Genomic DNA, 22,180 nt, shown 5'->3' on the forward strand with positions numbered 1-22,180 from the left:
TAAATGTATAATTGCTCTTAAATAAAACCTTTTTAGTGTTTGTAGCTTCAGAATAAGCTTTTTATAAAATACGGAAAGTGCAGGTAAATTCCACGTTTAACCCTTAGAACACAGAGCATTTAGGCTGCTTTTTTCCGTTTCTATATTGAAACATATACACAGCGGCTATAGGAATATACAATATGTGCAATATAGAGTGTCTTATATCCTTTTTTTTAACGCAATCTATAGGCAATCTGAGTTTCACCAACTTTATAAAGACACCTGAACAAAAAAAAGTATACACATAATGTTGAATTTGTGAAATGCCTCACGGTTCAATGTTCGCTCTGCTCGTTTTTTTATGAACAAAAATAAAGGAGAAATGGCCGATTTTGTGACTTCTGCACAATTATCACTACTGCCGATTTTATTTACAAAAAAGCGCAATTAAAAATGAAATATAACTTTGACTCAACAACACATAGGAAGACAAAAAATGCAGTTTTTAAAGCCTGAAGATGTGACCTGTAAACACACACACATAGGATGTCCATATAAGGAGTTGTGCATTATTCCCACAGCAATTTACCAAGGGTGCGTGGATGACATAGATTGGATTTGACTAAAAATAATCCAAGAACAAAGCAAAGAGAACAAGCGTAAAATTAATAAAAAGAAAAAAGAAAAAAAGAATCACAGGAGGAAAGGACACAACAAGCTAACAAGCAAAAGCAAAACAGGAAATCCACAAAATCTACATGAAGAAAACAATCACCGGTAACTATAAGACGAGTATAAAACAAAAAAAACGAAGGTCCAAATAAAACAAAGGTCCAGGTGTAGGATCCTCACCAGAGCGTATGTTTCATGGTTTCAAACAGATACTTACTAATCAAATGAGGAGGAGCGACATGTTCTCTGGTAGGTGAAGGCCACCGTAGTTCCCTGACATACACAGAGAAGGAGGAGGAGCCTATTATGTTGTCACTAATTCCTACATACTGCACCTTTAATCGCAGTGCATGTACAAATACCATCGCTGCCTTTGTTTACATTTGAGTAACCGTGGATAAACGTCACTGTTCTAGTTATTAGTCATATTTGCTTTGCTCTTCTTCTTTTTTTAACAGTCAAATAGAAATTGTTGAAAAGCACAGATTTATGTTGGATTTAAAAGAGAAAACCGTATTTCTTTCATGCTGTACTAGCAGCAGGCCAACATGCTTGACTGGGCTTTCAAATAGCACACCAGACCCTGAAAAATAAACTGTGAACCTGGAGCCTGTGCTTTAAAGAAAAAGAAAAAAATACAGTTCATATTATGCATTGATTAGAAACATGCAGTAGACATTGCCCTGAGGCTATATGGGCCCTCTGAATGCTCCATAAGTCTATTTTTGTTGCTCCTCGGGTAGGTTACTATGACTTTTATATTATTTATTTCAAAGCGCCCAGATATTGATTATTTCACAAGGAAAAATGACAAATGGCAGGAGGGAATGACACGGTCAGCAGGTTCTATTAGAGAAATGATAGTGTTGCTCGTGGTTTGTTAAAAGGTCCAGTTTAGATACTTTATAGGTTTACATCCATCATCGTCTAATGACCTATTTGATGAAAAACACGCGCCGCGGTGACAACGGCCCAGTGCAGCCAACTTCACTTTGTAATTGCTCCCATATTAAATATAGATTTTTGTTTTGATATCTTGTGAGAATTCCTTTCTGTGGGTCAAAATTGTGATAAAAGACATGGATGCGGCGGCAAAAGGCTCCGCGGGAGAAAAGTGGAGGGAGAAGGTGAGAAGGTGAGGGGGGTTGGTGATGGGACACAGGCTTATCTACACTTTATTGCAAGGTTAAAACTGTTGGTTAAAAGTGTTATTGGAAAATTGAAAAAAAAAATCATGTATATAGGATAGAATAGATAAACAAAAATCAGCTTATATTAAAGCTTAAACTTATAGTATACCGTATTATTTAATTGTTAGCAGCAACCTACTGTTATTGTTGTTTTATGAGTAATGAGTCATTTTAATCTATACAGTGTATCAAATATGTACTGTATCATATAATAGCTTTAAACTATGAAAAACTATAAGATATAAATAGACAGTGTGTAGAACAAACGGAATCAGTGCATTAAAAAAGTTTAGTGTGAAAAAATGAATGGGCAAAATGGTCATAGCAAACGTTGCAATCCATGTTTAATATTGTCGTTATGGTCAGTGCTTCACTTTGTTCTATGCCCATGGTTCTCAAACTGTGGTATGTGTATCAGCAGTGGTACACGTGAGCTTCTACTGTTCGTAGAGTGCGTAGAAAATGAAAGGAATAACAAAACAATTATAATAAATGAAATAATAGTCACCTTATCTTTCGCTCCATCTTAATCTAATCTCACTATACCATTGTGTTAAGTATTTGTGAGGAAGAGGAGATGTGCAGGTTAAAGTGGTAGACAATGAATGAATGAATGAATGAATGAATAAATAAGATACTACAGAGCTTCATCTTCAAGACAAGCCTTGCACTGTATGTAATTATAATTTGCTGCTTCCTATGAAAGCCACACATGTATACATTTTTGACAGATGTGGAATATAACCTGTAGGTGGAGATCTCCAGATTTGTTTCTGAGTCTCTGTGTCTAATAATCAGTGAAATTAAAGAGTAAAAATGTAAATTTCTGTCCATTTAAAAGCTATTGTTTCCAATTGTCAGAAAGAATTAAAGCAGAAAATCCAGTTGCGGTTTGAGCTCCACGGTGCTGGACTGTATCCTCCACAGTGTCCAGCATTCATCACTGATACCTGTCCGCTCTGAGTCCCTCTTACACTTTTAAGTGGACACTCACTGTTTGGGACAAGACATTAAACCATTAAATGAAGGCCACACAGAGATTGCTTGGATTTAAGTATTGCATTTAACGGCAGGAAAAGGAATTGGTGGCCCTCCACTGACCCGGCAAACTTTAATTGGGATTGTGCAGGTATTGATTGTAAGTGGCCAGGCGAATCTTGAATTACAGCCTGATTAGCTTTTACTTGGCCCCTTGCACCAACCAGTCGAAGGAGCTCAATGTCATTCAGGTTGGACCACTTCAGCGGCCACTTGAGTACAAGGGAATCTTGTTACTTTCTGTGTAAACAGAATTTAAAGCATTTAAAGATGAGGATGACAGCTCTCCTGGCAAGTGTGCTTCAGTCACGTGAAGCCGTGATATTACCTGGGTGTACAGTGTGTGCAACAGTGACAATTATCACTATCATATGTGTTAATAATTACACAAAATGCACAATTGCTTTCCATTGATTCACCTGAAGGACATGTGGAACTTTAGTTTTCAGTTGTACGTTTCCCAATGGTCTGTTTTTGTGAGTGCACCTGTGTAAATCCCATTTGTGCAGTGATACATCATTTTGTTCTGTAGCCTCCTAATGTATAGTTTACTAGGTTTTCTTACATTAATTGACCACTTTCTAAATGAATGGCCAACTATTTTGACAATGGATTAATGCGACCAAGTTCTCCACTTCTTAAATGTGAATATTTTCCGGTTTCTTTGCTCCATATGTGAAAAGAAAACATTTAAACTAAATCATTTTGGTTTGGGGACAAAATAGGACAAATTGAGATCATCATCATTTGGGTTTGGGCAACACGGATCAACATTTTCTGACATTTTCTGAACCAAACAATGAATCAATTAATCAAGAAAATAACCATTAACTGAAGGCCTAATATAAACTTGTTTTAATTATTTTGTCTAACTGGTGTTTTTCATTTGTTTTATGCCCCCAACACAGGTTGTTGTTCATCTCTGACTTCTTTTACTCAATACAACACAGTGTGTGAGCGTGTGACCCCCATCCATTACATATGATCAATTTTATTTAGAACAGGTTTAAAAACATGAGTTTTGCGAGTACATATGGGCACAGAGAAGACGTATCGTCCCTTTTTTTTTACCTCTTGTGCTTTCATTTTATTTACATTTTATCACTCCTCGTCTTCGTCTTTTGTTTCTTAGCGGCGATGATGACCTCTGTGAGATTTAGACGGGAACAGTCACAGGAGCAGTGTAGCCCTTTTTCTCCATTATGAGCAGCTTCATCTGATCCCTTCAGGCACGCAGCGTCTGTATACCTCTAAAAACTCTGCCCTGGATCATCGTCAGCCTTTGCCCGGCCCTGCCTGGATGTGTCATTACAAGTCAGTAATCTGGAGAGGGCTACAGAAAAGTTCTCATCAGTGTCAGCCTGAGATATAGACATGGGCTGAGTAACAAATGGCCAAATGCACAGGCAGCAGAGCAGACCATCAATAAAGCAATTTCTTGTGTCATAACAGCCACGCTTTTCCTAAAGCCAGCCTTTCAAAACTTTTCCCTCTGCAAATCGCTGCAGCCCGACCATTAGAGTCCTGCCTTGTGAATTTAATGGATTCCGTACAAATAATATTCCACCATAATGGAAAAGGTTGAAGTCACTGAAGACAGATGAAGTCATAAACACATATAATTGAGAATCAAAGACCGATAAATTTTAAACTGCTATCCATTCTCTCTTCTTAGATGATGATCTATGTCGCTGCGGCTGCAGGAAAATGGAAGAGATTATGGGGGAAAATTATAACAATAAATTTTCTAAACATACACCTTGATTATGCTTCGATTTTTTGGAGGGTGGAGGGCGAGGGAGGGAGGGGTGAGAGAGAAGGCTGGAATTGCTGAAAGCTTGCTGGCTAAATGGCACCATAAAATAGGTTCCCTGCTCTTTTGCCTGCAGAGCACAGGCATGCCTGGAGGTGTGATTCCCCCCACCACCACCACCTCTAAATGGGGGGAAATGAATTGTGTAATTTATTGCAAACGTGCACACAGTGAGATTAGATCAGCATATCCCATCAAAGGAACAACAATCAATCAGCCTCTAGTTAACAGCTTGAAACACATAAACCAGGGCACCTAATGGCTTTCCAATTTAACAGATTGATAGACTTATCCGGTCCTAAGGGATGAATTAAGAAAACTGGGTACTTTCACACGGGCGCTGGCACTTTTGACAGGACCTTTTCCCCCCTCTGTAGCTTACTTATATCTTCACTCCTAAATATAGAGATAAGGTTAACCTGAAAATAAAGAGAAAGCCGGTTTTCCCTCTTTTCTTTTTCCCCCTTTCAGTTTGAGTAAGCCCTTCAGAGCTGATTTGTTATTCAGATCAGGCGGGGAGTGGAAGTGTGTCAGATGTGGCGAATGGGCTCATTTTAATGACCTGATTATCGCGGGTCATTTGGAGCTGTGAAATCAAGGGAGCTATTCAAAGCCACTTAACAATATCTAAATGTGACTGGAGCGACACATTCAAGAATGTAGCTTTAAAAAAAGGGGGGGTGTGGCCACTTGTTTATTTCATATCTCCTTGATCACACAAATCATTCATGCAAAAGTATCTAGTTTGTCGATTCAATTTGGGAATTGAGAAGTACTCACCCTTATGCCAACACTCCAAATTTAACCTGTTCATATTGATATTAGCATGCTCCATATATGACATATCAAAAAAAACAAGTGAAAATAAAATCTTGCACTGACCCGCTTAATCAGATCTGCTGTAAAAATGTGTCGGCTCCATTCTGCTGTTGTTTTCTTCTTCCTCTGTTTCCGGCACATCACATTTCACGCATGGTTGACGCACGGGTGATAAAGCCACATTTTACCAGACCGTCATATCTGCTGTATAATTGCTATGTAGATGGAACAACTGGTCACTTAACTTAGCAAATAGCATATAATTCCTCAGTTCCACTCCGATCACATACCCTGGTAAACACAGTAGAACAGTATTTCTGATATCCCTCCAAGTACCACCAGAGGAAGCCCGCGTACCACTGGTGGCACATGTACCACAGTTTGAGAACCAAGGCTTTCGACCAATGTGCTGAACACCCTGTGGAAATTAAAACAGCTACTATACTTTTTAGTTCTTCTATGATTTTATTCTTTTGAATATGTTGTTTTTTTATCTTTACCATTGGTTTTTATTTGGTGCATGCACAGGACTGATGTAATAATAGCCAAATGTCTAGATCTATGTTAACTAAAGTGAGTCTAATATAACTATACAATTATGATAAATGTGTCTCAGATATGAGGCTAGCTTTCTCGCACAGACTAAGTAGTGAACTGAATCGAACTGGCAACGAAAATAAGAAAACGTACGCGTAATTATACCGAGTGTACATTGAGACACATTGGAACAGTATCAACACTACTGAATTCAAAGATACTTTGAATTCAGTAGTGTTGATACTGTTCCAATGTGTTGCAAAGATTACAGTTGGTGCCAAATTCAAACCTCGAACAAACACATTAAACAAAAAAAAGGTTAACTGTTTATAATCTAAAGAGATTGGCAACAAACCCGGGGCCTTGACCCAGTGAACCGGTGTAACGTACACTCAGTGTCATCGTATTATCTTGTACACATTCAAGGAGACAGCCGATCTCTCCGTGAAACTGCATAATTGAGCAGCAGTTGGTATCAAGGACAAGATCCTGAGAGGGATGAGAAAGTGATGCCTCAGAATCTCCAGCATGAGCAGAGACCAGAGGAAACAAGTGGAGTGCGAACAGAACAAACCAACAGGAATCATCCACAGCAGAAACGGCAGACATTCTCTCCGCTGCTTCAGTTTCTCACGCGGCCTCTGAAGCCCAACTGACTGATGTGCGTGCTCCACTGTAATGTGACAGAACTCCTCATTAAAAAGGAACCGGATCTTCAAGGGCAGAATTAAGTATGTGACGGGCTGAGGTCAATTTTGTCTTGACTCAGACACTTCTGGAAAATGGATTGAGACTCGCCTCATGGGCTGGGAATGAGCCAAAATTGATTGCCAGTGGATCAATAAATTGGCTAATGAATAAGAGCCCATTACAAACTGATCAAAACTAATAGCATCTTTAACTGCCTCTTTGTTTCTGCTTTTCCATCAGGTTAAGAGAATATCTGCAGCTATGTGACACATTGGGGGATGAATGCGCCACGACCAAAGAGGATAGTGTCGCAAATGCCCACAACACAAAACAGGAACAAGACGATTCAACTCAACAAGCTTCACTCTTTCCAAGTCGGAGAGTAAAAATTGTGTGTTCCCACTTGACACCGTGAGACTCATCTCTTCCCTGTGGACACAACTCTGGTGACCCACTTGTTTGGCCCGTGAGTACAGCGAGGAGAACATGATTACAATGAGCACCCAGACATGATTGTTACCCCCCCACCACTCCCTCCTTGTGAGGGACAGTAATTGGAGTTTGTTTGCTCTCTTTTCTCCCTCTCTTGTGTCGTGTGGTGGTTAAGAGTGCTATTACTGTCAGCTGATTAGTATGGCTCCTCTGCCTCTTGTAGCAGCTGTCAGGACGAGCTAATGAGAGGAAACCCGAGCAGAGACAAGTGAGGCCCTATCACACACACACACACACACACACACACAGAAACACTGAGTGAGCAAATAGTTATTTAGTTTGACATATGACACATTCCCACAAAAAAAACATTTCAATCCCTGGGTTTTATTGAGTTTTTGAGCGGTTACTCTGCAATGGTCCGATAAGCATTGCAAGACTTGGTTGAGTATGCTAACATGTGTTCCAGTTGTGGTTGGAAGTCAGAGTTTCTGAGACAACATTTCAACTTAAAAGCTCCTTCATGTCAGTTTTCCGCCTCAGTAAGTCGTACCAACTACACAGGATTCTAAGATGGCTGCCACTCCCATGTGTGTCATTTATAAGTTCAAATCTGAGGCGATTACTTAACTCTAGACAGGTTTCCAGCCTTCAGAGGCTTCACCAAGTCTCTTGGATGAAGAACTATCTTCAAACTAGTTGCCTTCAGCAAACTACTAAAGAGTGTTATTCTCTAAAATTATGACAAACAACTTAATATACATTTGAAATTAGCCTCTACCAACCAATTAAACGTGATACAGTGATGTTTCACAAAAACTGAATATGTATATCATTGTATGTGCCCACTTGTTTTTAACTTAAAGTGCATTTTGCAAATAATTTGACTTTCTTTTACTTAAAAGAAACATCTATAATGCAAAAAGAAAAAAAGGTATTTCCACTTTTACTTAAGTGAATAAGATGAATATTTCCCGTCCTGCTGTGTACCTGGAAGTGGAAGTGGATTTGGATTACCACTAAGATGATTCTGGGACATTTTCGATTCCGTTACACTGACCCAGCATTGTTACATTCCTGGCATCTATCTTTATGGCATTCCCATTAATGCATTGTACTTCTTTCCTTATTTCACCCGCTTTTTCCCCACCCTCTCTCTGACGATGTATATTGTTACACACTGCTGTATTAGTCCAAATGGAGCATTGATTATTTGTAAAAACATAAGTGCAAATCAAATCAACATTGCTCAGGAATGGATGAGAGCTGCCTACCTGTGCACACACAGGAAAAGGGGGCAGTTATTGACCAATTGATTTGATGTGAAGGAGGGGCATTCTTTTTCCTGCAGTGAAAAGACCTTGACTGCAAGGCCAGCAATCACTCCACCACCCTTACCTCCAACTACAACTACCTCTTACACCCAACTGTGTCCTCAATCTCCACGCCAACGGGCCCAGGTATGCAACTTTTCCGTCAGCACTGTTATGTATTTGGCTTTCTATTTCACTTTAATAGGGGAGAAATTGGCAACATATTCTTTTACAGCCCCCTGGCACCATTAGAAAGCCTGCTGTCATTTGGATTATTTATGAAAAACTATTTCATGCTTACTTACATTTGCCACTTATTTTCCCCCAGTGTGACCGGCAGCAGATTTAGTTCCATTTCCAAAGCCTTAAAGCCAATTCTTTATGTCTGCAGGTCAGCCTTCTCGATTGAGTCGAGATTGAAATACCAGTGTGTAGTGGGAAAGGTATGGTGTGAGGAAACCAATAGTCTTTTATTGTGTGGAGGGCTATAGTAAAGAGAAAAGGATGGGGAATACTGAAAACGGAGCAGGAATAGAAGGGGGGAAAAGGAGGGGATATTTTAGGCGAATACAAAATTGGCAGCAGCAAAAGTCGAGGAATGAATGAGCCACAAACATCCAGCGGCTTGTGAGTGGCAAAGACAACAGAGAGCGGCCAAGAACTGAGTCAGCACATTGGCATAGAAAGTAAAAACAGAAAGCACATAAAAAGAAGGTGATGGCCTTAAATCTGCGAAACTTTATATTTCATCCAAAAACATGTCAAATTCCTTTGCTCGTGTGTTGTTTTACAATGACTCCAGTGATAAACTTTGTTGGAGGGAGGGCGGTGTTTTTTTCTCTCCCCCCCCATGTATTTCCAGAATTTATACTCATATTCCTGTCTGTACAAGGAAATTGGCAATTTTTGTCTTTCAACATATCAAATAAATCAAAATAAATTTCCCCACTAAGGAGCGTGACAGGCCAGGACAGCACTGACGCACTCCCCCATGGAGCATGCATCTATACTCATAATACCATACTGTATGAGATGGGGTCTTTCACTCTCCATTACACACACGCACACACACGCACACAAACACTCACACACACTTTTGATCTGGGTTTGGCCTGGTCTTTATACAGTGACCCTAATAAAGTGCGGCGTGGCCGGGCAGGTTTGTCACTGTCACAGGTAAATGATGTAATTAATGAGTGTGTAGCAGAGTGGATGGGAACCAGGGCGTTCGCTCTTAAACACCTCTCCAGCTGACTGGGTTTGGGGAGGCCCAGCTGGACACAACCAGGGGATCGATATGGGGTCAAGGGTCAGTCCACCCTCCCATCATCGCCTGGCTAACGATGCCTGCAGGAGGGACCAGAGATGGAGCCACTGCAGCGCCAGGCAAAGCAGCTCCAGGAGCTCCAAACCATGGTTGGTGTGATTTCTAAAGGCTGAAGCCTAAGTCCATTTTAACAGTCCACATGTCTGAGTGGAAGTAAATGGTAAACCATCTGTATTTATAAAGCTTTTGTACTCTTGATGACCACTCAAAGCTCTATTACACAACAGTTTTGCCATTCACCCATTCACCGCCATTCACTCACCATCCATACAGCACATCTATTCTCTTGCTGCGATCCAGTTGTAGTCAGAGGTCAGAATTTCAACAACTAAATGGGAAAAATGTCTTTAACTATCACTAAAAGATGATTTCTGGTTGATCTTATCACTTACTGTAAGGTGGATCCAAACAAAAAGAACATTATCAATACTTTGGGCATTTAATTTCTTTTCCACAGGAAAAAAAAGCAGTAAAATATTTTAAAATGTACTCATTCGCATTACTAGATATTGAAAATGTAATATTGTGTATATTTCATTAATCTAAAACCACCCTCACATTAGCAGAACTGTCCTCTCACACTCGACAGCCTCTCCAGCACAGAGATCAAAAACTCAACAGCTAATTTCAAGTGTGCCTCACGTTTCTTTTCAAGTTTTTGTGTTTTATTTTTTATTTTTTTAATCCCACAGAAGCCCCAAGGAATGCCATGCTCCGTTTTGTCCGTGATGTTGATACATTATTAATATCAGAGCAAGGGGAGCATGGGAAATCATTCCCGGCCAGATTGTGTTTGATCAATATCCTGAAAGGGCAGAAGCCTCATTAATCTAAAACTTCCCTCACATTAGCTGGACTGTCCGATTTAGACCACTCTTTACTGAGACTCAATAGCCACTCCAGCGGATCCATACAGGGATCAAAACTCAACAGCTAATTAAGAGTGCACTGGACTTTTTAATGCTCTGAGCTCCCCAATGAATACTGCGCAGGCTTTTCCCTCGCAATATTGATGATGATGCATTAGAACTATGACAGGGATCTTAATTTGTAAAGAAAAAAACCTACAATGTTTTATAGGACTTCCCTTAGGAGAAGTGGGGACTGTTTTAACTCCTTTTTTATGTCATTCAAATCATGGAAAACATCACTTTTATTTATACGTATATATGTATGTATATATCCATTTCACTACATATTTGTGTCATAAATTAGGTTTATCCACATACTGTTGCACAGTTGAATTAGATTTGGGAACTTGCATTAATTATATTATAGCTGTTTTATTTACGCCAAACCAGTGTTACATTAGAGCAGGGGTGTCAAACGTACGGTGTGCAGGCCAGAACTGGCCCACCAGAGGGTCCAATCCGGCCCGCATGATGAATTTGTGCGATTTTCACAATGCCAATTGAAATTCCTTATTTTTCATGTTTTGTAAAAAAAAAGACATATTATTATTAAATGTAAAACAAAGGGCAACATTTGGAGTTCTTGTTGGTCCCTCCCACTTGAGATCAAATTGTGTTGTACGTGGCCCTTGGAGTTTGACACCCCTGCATTAGAGTTTTAATTTAGCACTTTCATATTTAAAGGTATTTTTAACAACATTTAATTTGACAAAAATGTTTTTGTTTTTTTTTTGAAGTAAATATGCCACATGTCTGATTTTCTCTATGTGACAGATCATTACATTTTAGACTGCTAGTAAAACTAATTATTATTGATTAATCACCAACTCTTTTTTTATAATTGATTTATGTGAAAAAACATTAAACATTACACTAAAATCAGACACAATATAGAAAAATCGTGTACTCTGAAACAATTAATTCACTTTTTTTATATTTATATTTGTTGAATAAACCAAACAATGAGTTAATTAACCAATAATCCAGAAAAATAATCAGTAGACTAATTGGTAAAAAAACAACCGCTGGCTAAAAGAGAGCGATCTTTACTTAGTTTCAATCTGCTACACAAACTTCACACTAAATAAATGTGAGCAGTGTTGCAGACATGCTGGGGGTTGATTCTCTATGAGTGACCCATTGGTGTTTAAGGATGTGCCACTGGATGCACTATATTATCCTCCTATTGACAGGCTAATCCATTACCAGCCCTCTTGCAGCGCGAGTGAATGCTCGTATTGGGGCAACTGTGCGTTCAGAGGCATCATTCAGGACAATGAGCTATAGCCAGACAGTGACAAGCTAGAAAAATGTCCCCACTTTTCAAGCTGTACAAATGACGCTTGGCCACGATAACTCACAACTGGACACTTCATTTCAAGTTGGGAGCTGGCCGGCCAGTCAAAAGCTATTATACCATCTTCTTTATTTGTGACCCAGGGTTTGGGTAGTAGGACCATCAAATAAATACTGCTAAAATGCCACTTCAGTAAAAAATATTGGCCAATTCTTTTTCTGTCGCGACTGGGTGCGGATGGCAAGCTGTTTCTGATGGTATAAACCTTTAAGAGTCAGGTGGTCAGGCTGCTGGCATCCATCAGGCCCAGCAGTGACCGTGGTGTATATGCAAGTGAATAAGAGTGTCCAACACTGACGACTCGCAGCCATTCTCAAAGCATAACAGTCCAATGAATTGATTACCAATTCATCACTGCAGAATTGCTTGCTTAGAGGAATAATCGCTCACCGATAAAGAAGAAATGGCTATGAATACATTTCAAGGATGACAATCTTTGAGGAGTAATAGTATAATTTGTCACTTGTGACAGTCTGTGTGATTGTTCTCAATATTTCAGCCTGGTGGAATATTGGACAGAATCGCATCACGTTGTCAGAGCCAGGCTGAGGTGTGTGTGTGTGTGTGTTTGAATCTGTCGAGTCGTGCTTTAATACGGTAATAAGGCAGTCAGAAGAACACTTAGACTTCCTGAGGTGACAGCAGCTTTATTGCGCGTTGCCTCATAAATTACCATCATATCTGTTCGCCACTATTATCAAATGGGTGTTTAGCGTGCTTCAGTGTGTCTGTGTGTGGGTGTGTGAAAGACACAGGGAATGTGTGTGTGTGTGTAGGGGGCGATGACACGAGTGTGCAAACACATCAGCATAAAAACAGGAGTTGATCCAACCAGAGGGCAGAAATATTGTGGAGAGGCACAAAGATTTTGAGCGTTTTACAAGGAAAAATAAGCCCATCCTCCCACGTTGCAATGAATCATTTCTCTCTTTGGTCCTAATCTCTCTGGAAGTCCTGGCAGCTGTGGTCAAACTTAGGTCAATAAACCGTCTGACTGTCCATTGAGCTGCCACACCTATCAAAAGATGGAAGTTTGTCTTAAAGGGAGAGATAGAATCCACTGGGGAGAGAGTGGGTCCTTTTGGTGAGGCATGCAGGAAATTAATCAAGGAAATGGGGTTTTTTGGTGTGCCTATATCACATCTAATCTATCCTTTGTCCACATGTAGGCAGCTCCAAGCCTCAACAATCAAGAGCGACACGCTGGCTTTATGAAAAGCCACTTGTTCCCTGCATAATTGGGTGGGTCTCAATGCCGAGTTAAATGGGAGGTGGAGGTGGAAGGAGGGGCAGTCTTGTTTGCCCATGTAAAGTGTGATCCAGATAATAGCATTCTCATCAAAGGCGGCAATTACATTCATTACAACAGCGCAAGGCGCGCCTGCAAGGAAATTAAGTGGTGAGAGGAAAGAAAAGCTTAATATATACCTCCTTTATCCTATCCCCCCCACCTCTCAGTTCTTTTTCAAATGCTCCACGTGGAGCGGGAAACCTCAAGAAAGAAACAGTCTCAGCAGAAGAAGAATGAATCTCGTCAAAGCCCCCCTTCACCTTTCTGCCTCCAAGAGGCTCCCGTCTATACCGTTTCTATGGCTGCACTTGTCTGGGATTAAAAAGCTTTTCCAGGAGGGTAATCTCTAATGCAGCCCTTACACGAGCCCAACAAATGACACCAAGTCTTAAAAAAACTGCTCAAGAACTTCTCTAAATTAAATTCCCATTTCTTTCAGTAAAAGAGGAGCAAATGAATTGTGCTGTGTGGCATTAAACCACAAACAGCCCCATGAATCAAGCGGTTAAGAGGAGGAGAGAATCTTATTATTCAGGCCTTTTAAATGTGAATCAGAGCAAGTGGATAATACTGCAACCTTCTCAAAGACAGGTGCTGTCTCAGAGCCCATTCTGCATATAAACTCACTTGTATCCTTTTGATTAGAATTTTGAGTTCATGTCAGACCTTTTCCCCAATGTTAAATATATGAGTTATTTAAATCATTGTATCAATGTTGGTTTTTGGATTAGTGTGTTTGATTTATACAACACTTGATTTTTTTTTTGTAATTGTAGCAATGATTAAAATTAACCCATGAAACGACTACAGACACTTTTTTTTTTTCAGTGAAACGAGGGCATATTACAAAAAGTCATTCCTATACAAGGTTCCCCTTGTGTGACCACAGCATTAATAGATGTAAATGCCAGAGCTACTAATCCCTGTTTGATTATTACCTGCTCTCAATGTCATTAATACATGCTCGACGCCCTTTAACAGAGCAGCTTAATATATCGTGTGCTGGACATGTCATTAATGCAAAATTAAGTATGACCAATTATTCCCCTTAAGTATTTTTAGGTTTGAAGTGAATCTATTCTTTTAATCCAAATGCTGCATTGATTTTGACTATGGGACATAAGATTGTTCTCGCTCTGATAAATAATAATAATAATAATTTTAAAAAAACAATCCCGCTGAAACAAATGACAGTGTCAAGAAGTGCACACTTTGTCTCTTCGTGCCGACAAATCATTGTGGCTGTGTGTAAATTATTCAACAAGATCTGGGCCCTGCTGGAAACCTGAGAATAATTAAATTGCAATAAAATAACATTAGTGTGGACAGGCTGTTAGAAAGGTGATGTAATTGGCTTCTAAGGTGGTCATGGCTCAACCCTGTCTTTCCCCAGGGACTGTGGCAGGAAGCTGACAAAGACAGGGACACGTAAGATGATTGTACACTGATATCTCCATGTCTGAACAGTTACAGACAATAATACAGATTATAGTCACACATTTATCTGTCAGGTTAATATAGGACTTGATGACAATGCTACATGTATTTGTACATTGGTCCATGTGGCTGTACCTCAACACAGTGTGTGATAGAACAGAAGGCGTTACCACTGAGACATGTGCACCATCTAGTGTCCAGATATCAAACTGTGCTCACATCTGAAAAAGCAACAAGAAGGACCTGCAGGGGGGAAAAAAAAAAAACATTATATCAGAATATATTATAATTTTCTGAAGGAGCACACAAACACATATAGCATGACCTATTTAAAATGGGAAATATAGTACAGATGGACATAAACTGTTCCCACCAAACGGGTGACTTGTGTTACAAAGAAAAGCAGGTTTATGTTACTTCTGCTGTACTGTATTAGTATTGCATTGACAGTAGCAGTTGTAATGTGGTAAAAGGATACAGTGGCCTCACTCAACCCGGCCGTTTATCATCTTCTCCTCAGTGGTTTTCCTACAACTTTGACACAAATGGGGCAACGCGATCTTCACCAAGCCCTTACTGGTAAATTATTGATTGTGATAAAACATGAATGAGTCAATAGCTTTTGAAAGTAATGTAATTGTTGCGGCTCATTTGCCACTTGCGCATAATTGAAAGCTGTATACATTTGAAAGTTGTGTCGTGTCAGGGACATGAATGGACACGCTATCATGTAACAGGATTAGCTGGTGGCAAGAGATGGTTGTTTTACACATAGACAGTTAAAGGTAGATAGGTGGATAGATTAGATGGATAGAAAGGGTGGGAATCAATGGGTACCTCACGATAGGCGGTCCACAATACCAATAATACCAATAATCACAATGTCTTGTATTGTCCACAAACCCAAATTACTCAGATTAAATGATTTCTTTGTTACACAGAGCAAAGAAACCAGAAAATACTCACATTTAAAATGTAGAAACACAATTGAGGGATTGTTTATTTATTTCTTTATTTTTTAAACGCTCAAACCTATTCATCAATTATCAAAATAGTTAGCAATTATTAATCAAGTGTTTCAATACTCATAACTCAATACTATTACTTAGATTATTATTTAAGAGGACTATATCATAATATGTATTACAAAATATAAGTTAGCTGTGCCATTATAAAATATAAAAGCTGACGCACAACAGGAAGAAAACATAATAAAAAACATGTTGACCTGAAGTCTGACAAGAAGAAGTTTTGCACGTTTTTTCGAAACCTAATAAATTAAAATATGGCCGTAACTCTAGTTTTGTTTTAGGCAACAAAGTCAAATTATATCTTAGCCAGTCATCTTCTGTAGCACGTTCTTGTGTTTCTTTCTTATATTTCGGGCACAGAGGTCAAATTGAATGCAGGTGCGCTTTCACAGTATTTTATAAAGCGTTATTTTTTTTTTTTTTACGAGGAAACGTCTATCGTGTGGTGGGAACCTTTCTTTGCGAATACTGTGCTGGTGATGGGACATTTTTCACCGACGCACACATTGAACTTTCACCCCTGGCGCTAGTTTTTTTTTTTGTTTTGATATCGCAGGTTTGACTTCCCGTTTGAATTTTCGCTTCTGCTTTGACAGAAACACGATAGACATCGAGCTGGGGTCCTAGTGTTTTTCTTATTTTTCCCTCACACCTGTAAGGACTATGTAAATAATGAGCGTGTCGACCAGATAACGCAGTTGCTAGTAACAAAGATGCTTTCTCTCAGATAAGCTAGCTTTAGCGGTGCCGCTAACTAAGTCTACGTAGCTTTGGTTACAACATGACGACGACGAAGAGCGACTGATTTCGTGCTTGTCAGTCAGTGGTTTACAGTATTACCCTGTCACTGAGTCTGGACTGGTGCAAAAACGCCCTTATCCACGCGAGTGTATCTGTCCACTTTAGGCCGACGAGTTGTCTTCATAGAGGTAAGTGCGCCGCTAACAACTAGCTTCATTACCGATGTGTTGTATACGTGTATTGTGTTATGTCGTGCCAATTCTTCCACATTGTCGAGATTATTGGATTGGTATTGGCATTATATGTATGTACGTCTTCAAATGTGACTGAACTAGTAACCGTTGAGTAAATGGTAGGGGTGCGAATCGCCAGAGAGACCACGATACGATATTATCACGATCACAATAAGACGCAGGACCGCAAACAATATATTAACGAAAGTATGCAACATCCGTTCCCACTCAACTCTCTCTTATTGGTTATTCTGGGGTCCTGCTCATGCCCCAATAGCTGTTTGCCTTTGCTGTAAATGTCAAACGTGTTTAATACTTGTGATTTGAAATCCATGTGTGTGGTGAAATTCACTGTATAATGGAAGGCTTCACTTCCATAGTCCTTTAGTCGAGATGAACACTATTGCCGAGTGAAGCCTGAACAGTGATTATGTAACTTTCCAAAAGCTAAGGACAACGTTTCATCCAGGGTCACATACCTCTAACGATCAGAAATGAACAAGCCTCTTGGATGAAATGTAAATAATCTCTATTCCTAGGAGAACTATGACCTGTATCAATGGGAATCTACACAGACATATATATTTGTCATTTAGGTGTTGGGTATCTGCATCACTTTCTTTCAATGGGTGAGGAAAAGCCAGACACGCTGGACTTTGTGAAGGATTTCCAGGAGTATCTGAGCCAGCAGACTCAGCATGTCAACATGATATCAGGCTCTGTTAGTGGTGTCAAGGAGGCTGACGAGTTGCCAGCGGGTAAGAGCCATGTGGCATTTAACCTTGTGTTTATAACCCTAATATTTTAAGTCAGTCGTTTTTAGAGTAAGACTCAGTATGACTTCATGTTTTATAACTTGAATCCAGCTTTAGAAACAATTTGAATATTTCCATGCATATAAGACATATTACTGCTGAATGATTTGTTTCCCTGTATGCAGTAATAAAATCTAATCTTGAGTTTCTATGGTATGTCAAATAATGTTTTGCCCTAGTCAGTTGTAAGTTGATGCTAATGTTCGTGTTTGCAGACTGCAGTCAGAATGGACTGGATCACCCATCAGTGGACATGTCACTGGAGGACAGTTCGGGGATCCTCGTGGATGGATTTGAGAGGACCTACGATGGCAAGCTCAAGTGCCGCTACTGCAATTATGCCACCAGAGGCACAGCGAGACTCATTGAGCACATCCGTATTCACACAGGTGAGTGTCTGCATCCAGACAAGTATTTCAGCTCCATATTTAGAAAATAATCTGCATCTATGTGAGAAAACCTGAAAATGGGTGTGAATTCAGGTACGCTCAGTATGCACGTGCTGCTATACAGATTAAACAGATTCTCTCCTCTACAGGTGTTTGATTAGTTTTAGAAAGTTTAACAGAGCCAGCAGAGTTTTTAAACTTTAAACTTCTTAATCACCAGGGTAGTGTGGACATCGGACATATCTGGAGTGGGATTTATGTGTTTTTAGCTGAAAATGGAATAGCATAGGTGTAGCCATTGTCTTTCAGCCTGTTTTCCTCAATTAAACAGGAGAGAAGCCGCATCGCTGTCACCTCTGCCCATTTGCGTCAGCCTACGAGCGCCACCTGGAGGCCCACATGCGATCACATACAGGCGAGAAGCCTTACAAGTGTGAGCTGTGCTCCTTCCGTTGCAGTGATCGTAGCAACTTGTCACATCATCGCCGCAGACGCCACAAACTATTACCCATGAAAGGTGCTCGCTCTCTTTCCCATAAGAAGATGCTGAGTGTTTTACAGAAGAAGGCCAGCTCTTTGGGATATGGCCGCCGGCTCCTCATCAACTTCAGTCCCCCTTCTATGGTGGTGCACAAGGCTGACAACGTGAGTGACTTCTCACATGAGCTGCCCCACTTACGCCAGGAGACCTATGAAAATCAGAGTGGAGCAGTTGAGGAAGGACTCTCCACTAATCAAAATCATCATCACCATGACATGGTGATGGATAACCCCTTGAACCAGCTGTCCACACTGGCAGGCCAGTTAGCCAGCCTCCCGTCAGAGTCCCAGGCCGAGACTCAACCTCCCATGTCTCCAGGTGCTGAATCTATTGAGGATGAGAAGCCCTTCCTCATCCAGCAGCCTCACCCCGCCACAACTCCTATAGCCGTCACAGCCAGTATGGCTCACGCCTCCTCCTCTTCTCCAATCACCCCAGAGCCCCGGGCTCCTCCCCACAGCAACTGCAGTCCTGGAGGAGGACCCTGCAGTGAGCACAGTGGGCACACCAGCACTCCCAGTGTCTCCAACAGCCGACCCAGTACACCAGCTCCGGGCCTGTCTGCCCCGCTCCAGGACCCCCATGTGCTGCATCACTGCCAGCACTGTGACATCTACTTCCCTGACAACATCCTCTACACAATCCACATGGGCTGCCACGGCTATGAAAACCCATTCCAGTGCAACATCTGTGGCTACAAGTGCAAGAGCAAGTACGACTTTGCCTGCCACTTTGCCCGCGGGCAGCACAAGTAATAAAATAGGAAAACAAAGAACAATCTTTTAACGGGACAGCTTTGTTTTTTCTTAATTCTATAGTAATTTTATTTATTGGTCTTTTAGCTGGCCTTGATGTAGCCTTGGCTCGACAGTTTAACTTGCACAGAAAAATGTCAGCATTCTGATGGTTCCATTTTGTATACTTGAAGGTGCCCATTCAAGTGTATTTGAAAGAGATGCTGTGTTTTTAGACGTGTTGAGAATTTATTTGCGATGGTGGAGACCGTCACATTCACGAAAAACAACCTCTCAAACAGATTATGTTGGATACCCTAATCACTATTTGTTGAATTTAGTCGAGAATTGCTTTCAACTGTCCAAAGCAAATTTAGAAAGGTGCAATTTTGTGCAGATAATTTGGCTTTTATTCAGACAGCAGTGAATGAAAGTCTTGAAGGAAATACCTCAGCAATCTACAAACAAGTTTAAAATGAACTTTGAAAATGGTCAAATGTGGTGTTTTATACACGTGATTTATAATATAATAAATCCCTTTTAAGTGATCTCACCATTGCTAAGGGCTATCGGTTTATGTAGCTGTGAGATTTAACTGTTGTGAACTAAAAAGACGCAATTACTTTTAACATTATAATTGAGATTAATAGACCAACCAAAATATAGTGTTCAGGTTTGCTTTTTTTAAGCATACTGTGACCTGGACACTGCTTCTCACTGAGAACATGACTGCCAGCAAGGACAGAAATGACAACAGAATTTAGCCACAAATATTAAAATCTATGCCTGCTGAAGAGTGTTATATCTTAGGATAATATTCTCTCTCTGTTACATGTCCTTTTCCAACTGGACACTCAATTTTGTATACTGCTCTCTCCTCACACCATACGGTCCATAGAGAAAATAACCAAATTCACATCACAGGACACAGGATCGGTTTATCCGCCGCTGCCTCCATCAATCAGTAAGTTCAAACATGTTATCTTGTGACTTTGATGTTTGAAATCCTTTGTTAGGGCGTGCAATAGTGGCACATCGCCACTGAACAAAGCAGCAGTAGACCCGCAGCTTCTGTAGCTTTGTGGGCCAAAAAGATGCAGATTTCTTCTATGGAATTTGGTGCTGGAACGTAAGCCTTTCACAGATTCGGTTTCTTGCTGTAAAAGGCTGATTATAGTGAGAAGAAGTGGCAAACGTACTGTATACATAAGATGTCATTCCTTTTTATCCCCGCTGGCAACCATGTTATCAGTGAGAGCAAGTGCCCAGTTTTTCAGACTGGTTCATGAAAACAGCAGCACTATCTGTAAAATCATTGTCCGTCAATTCCTCAACTATCTCTTTTAAAGAGTGGGAATACATGAGTATAGGCTATTTTTTTTGTTTGTTTTCGGCAGGGTGAATCTGACTGTGCCACCCAAAATAAATTCTCAACTCTCCTGGACCTACGAATAAATAATTCTCCTATGTTGCTCACACAGGAGTTAAACTGTCGGCCCGAAGTGGTCTTACTTAAGCCTTGTTGAAATTATTTCAGTGCTTTAGGTGCATTACTACTATTTCTTTGCAGTGCCTGACAAAGTCTCTTTTCTGAAAAGACGACTGTTACTTTGAAGATTATTATTATTACAAATGTCTCTTCTTACTGTATTTCATAGACCCAGAACCTTAGAAAAAAAGTTTGGCCATTGTAGTTTTCTGTGATGGCCGTGCTTGTTTTTATTTTTTTATTTTTTTGTGCTCAACAAATGCTGCTAAGGAACTTTGAAATCAGTGCCACCTGTAGTCTATGGAAGGCATCCAAAATGAAAAACCTGGCCAAAATTTGTACCGGTGATTTTGGCCAGCGAGCTAAATTACAGTAGAATTTTTGTTAATCTGTGTTTTGAAGTTCATCCACCAATTGCGTGTCCCTTTTCATTACTTAAACGTCACATTCTGATTTTTTGATATTGTATGAAGTCACTTTATTACTCAGTATCTCCATATTTAGGGCAGAATCACCAAGTCTTGTGTCCCACGTGAAACATTTTTTTTCAGAATTGCCACGTAGCATTGGGGGAAAACCTTGTTTTAGCCTTTGAGAGAAGTCGGTGAGATTTCCCATTCCAGATCCCAGTGCTATTCTGAATATTTACTGAGTATTGTATTGAGTGGTTGGATAGATGTTCAGTGTCAAAATAATTGTGTTGCAGTAACACTGCTACTTTAGTAAGATTGTATTTTTGTCGCGGGTACTGTCGTCTGTTGCTCAGCAACATGTGTGGAGAACATTTCCACTGTTTTTTAGAACCACCTCTTACCATGCTTACCAGTAATAACTTAAGGGCATCCAGTAACGACTGCCTTATGTTCTCTGTGTGTTGTAGGTTCATAGGTAACGGTGAATGTCGAAGCCCTCTGTGGGCGACGACTCACTCCCTCTGGGATGGCCAACCATTTTATTGTGAGACAGAGTAATCTGACTAATTTATAAGTAAAGTGTTTTCTAACTGAGCTGTCCTTTGTCTTTTCCTTTTTCTTCCTTTGTGTGTGAAGCTTCTTCTGTGTTTAAAAGTAAAGGCCCATTGTGTAGCAACTAGTGACATCTAGTGGTGAGATGGCAGAATGCAGCAAACTGAGTCACCTCTCCCCTTTTCCAAGCAAGGTGCCAAATATTTTCAGTGTGAAGTAGTTTAAGCAAGTCAGAAATGTCACTAGATGTCACTAGAACATGTCATTCGCTAATTTAGTAATTCCCAAAGTGTGGGTCGGGACCCCTAGATTGGTCGCAAGAGGTTAGTTTTGGGTCCCCAAATTTCCCAAACTGTTAGTTCAGATTTATATGTGTTTGTGCTACATATCATGCAAGCAATGACGTCTTACTTAATACACCAAAACCACCTTT

General features: G+C 40.2%; 1 protein-coding gene across 1 annotated transcript; it reads left to right on the forward strand.

The window, feature by feature from the left end:
• The first annotated feature begins 16,336 nt into the window (after positions 1 to 16,336).
• Positions 16,337 to 21,789, forward strand: ikzf5 (IKAROS family zinc finger 5). Its single transcript, XM_044045479.1, has 4 exons — positions 16,337 to 16,769; positions 17,411 to 17,572; positions 17,845 to 18,018; positions 18,350 to 21,789. The coding sequence occupies exons 2-4, from the start codon at positions 17,440 to 17,442 to the stop codon at positions 19,312 to 19,314; spliced, it is 1,272 nt and encodes a 423-aa protein (XP_043901414.1). The 5' UTR covers positions 16,337 to 16,769; positions 17,411 to 17,439; the 3' UTR covers positions 19,315 to 21,789.
• Positions 21,790 to 22,180: the final 391 nt, after the last annotated feature.

This window comes from Solea senegalensis, linkage group LG15 (genome assembly GCF_019176455.1).
Source record: "Solea senegalensis isolate Sse05_10M linkage group LG15, IFAPA_SoseM_1, whole genome shotgun sequence".
NCBI classification, from domain to species: Eukaryota; Metazoa; Chordata; class Actinopteri; order Pleuronectiformes; family Soleidae; genus Solea; species Solea senegalensis.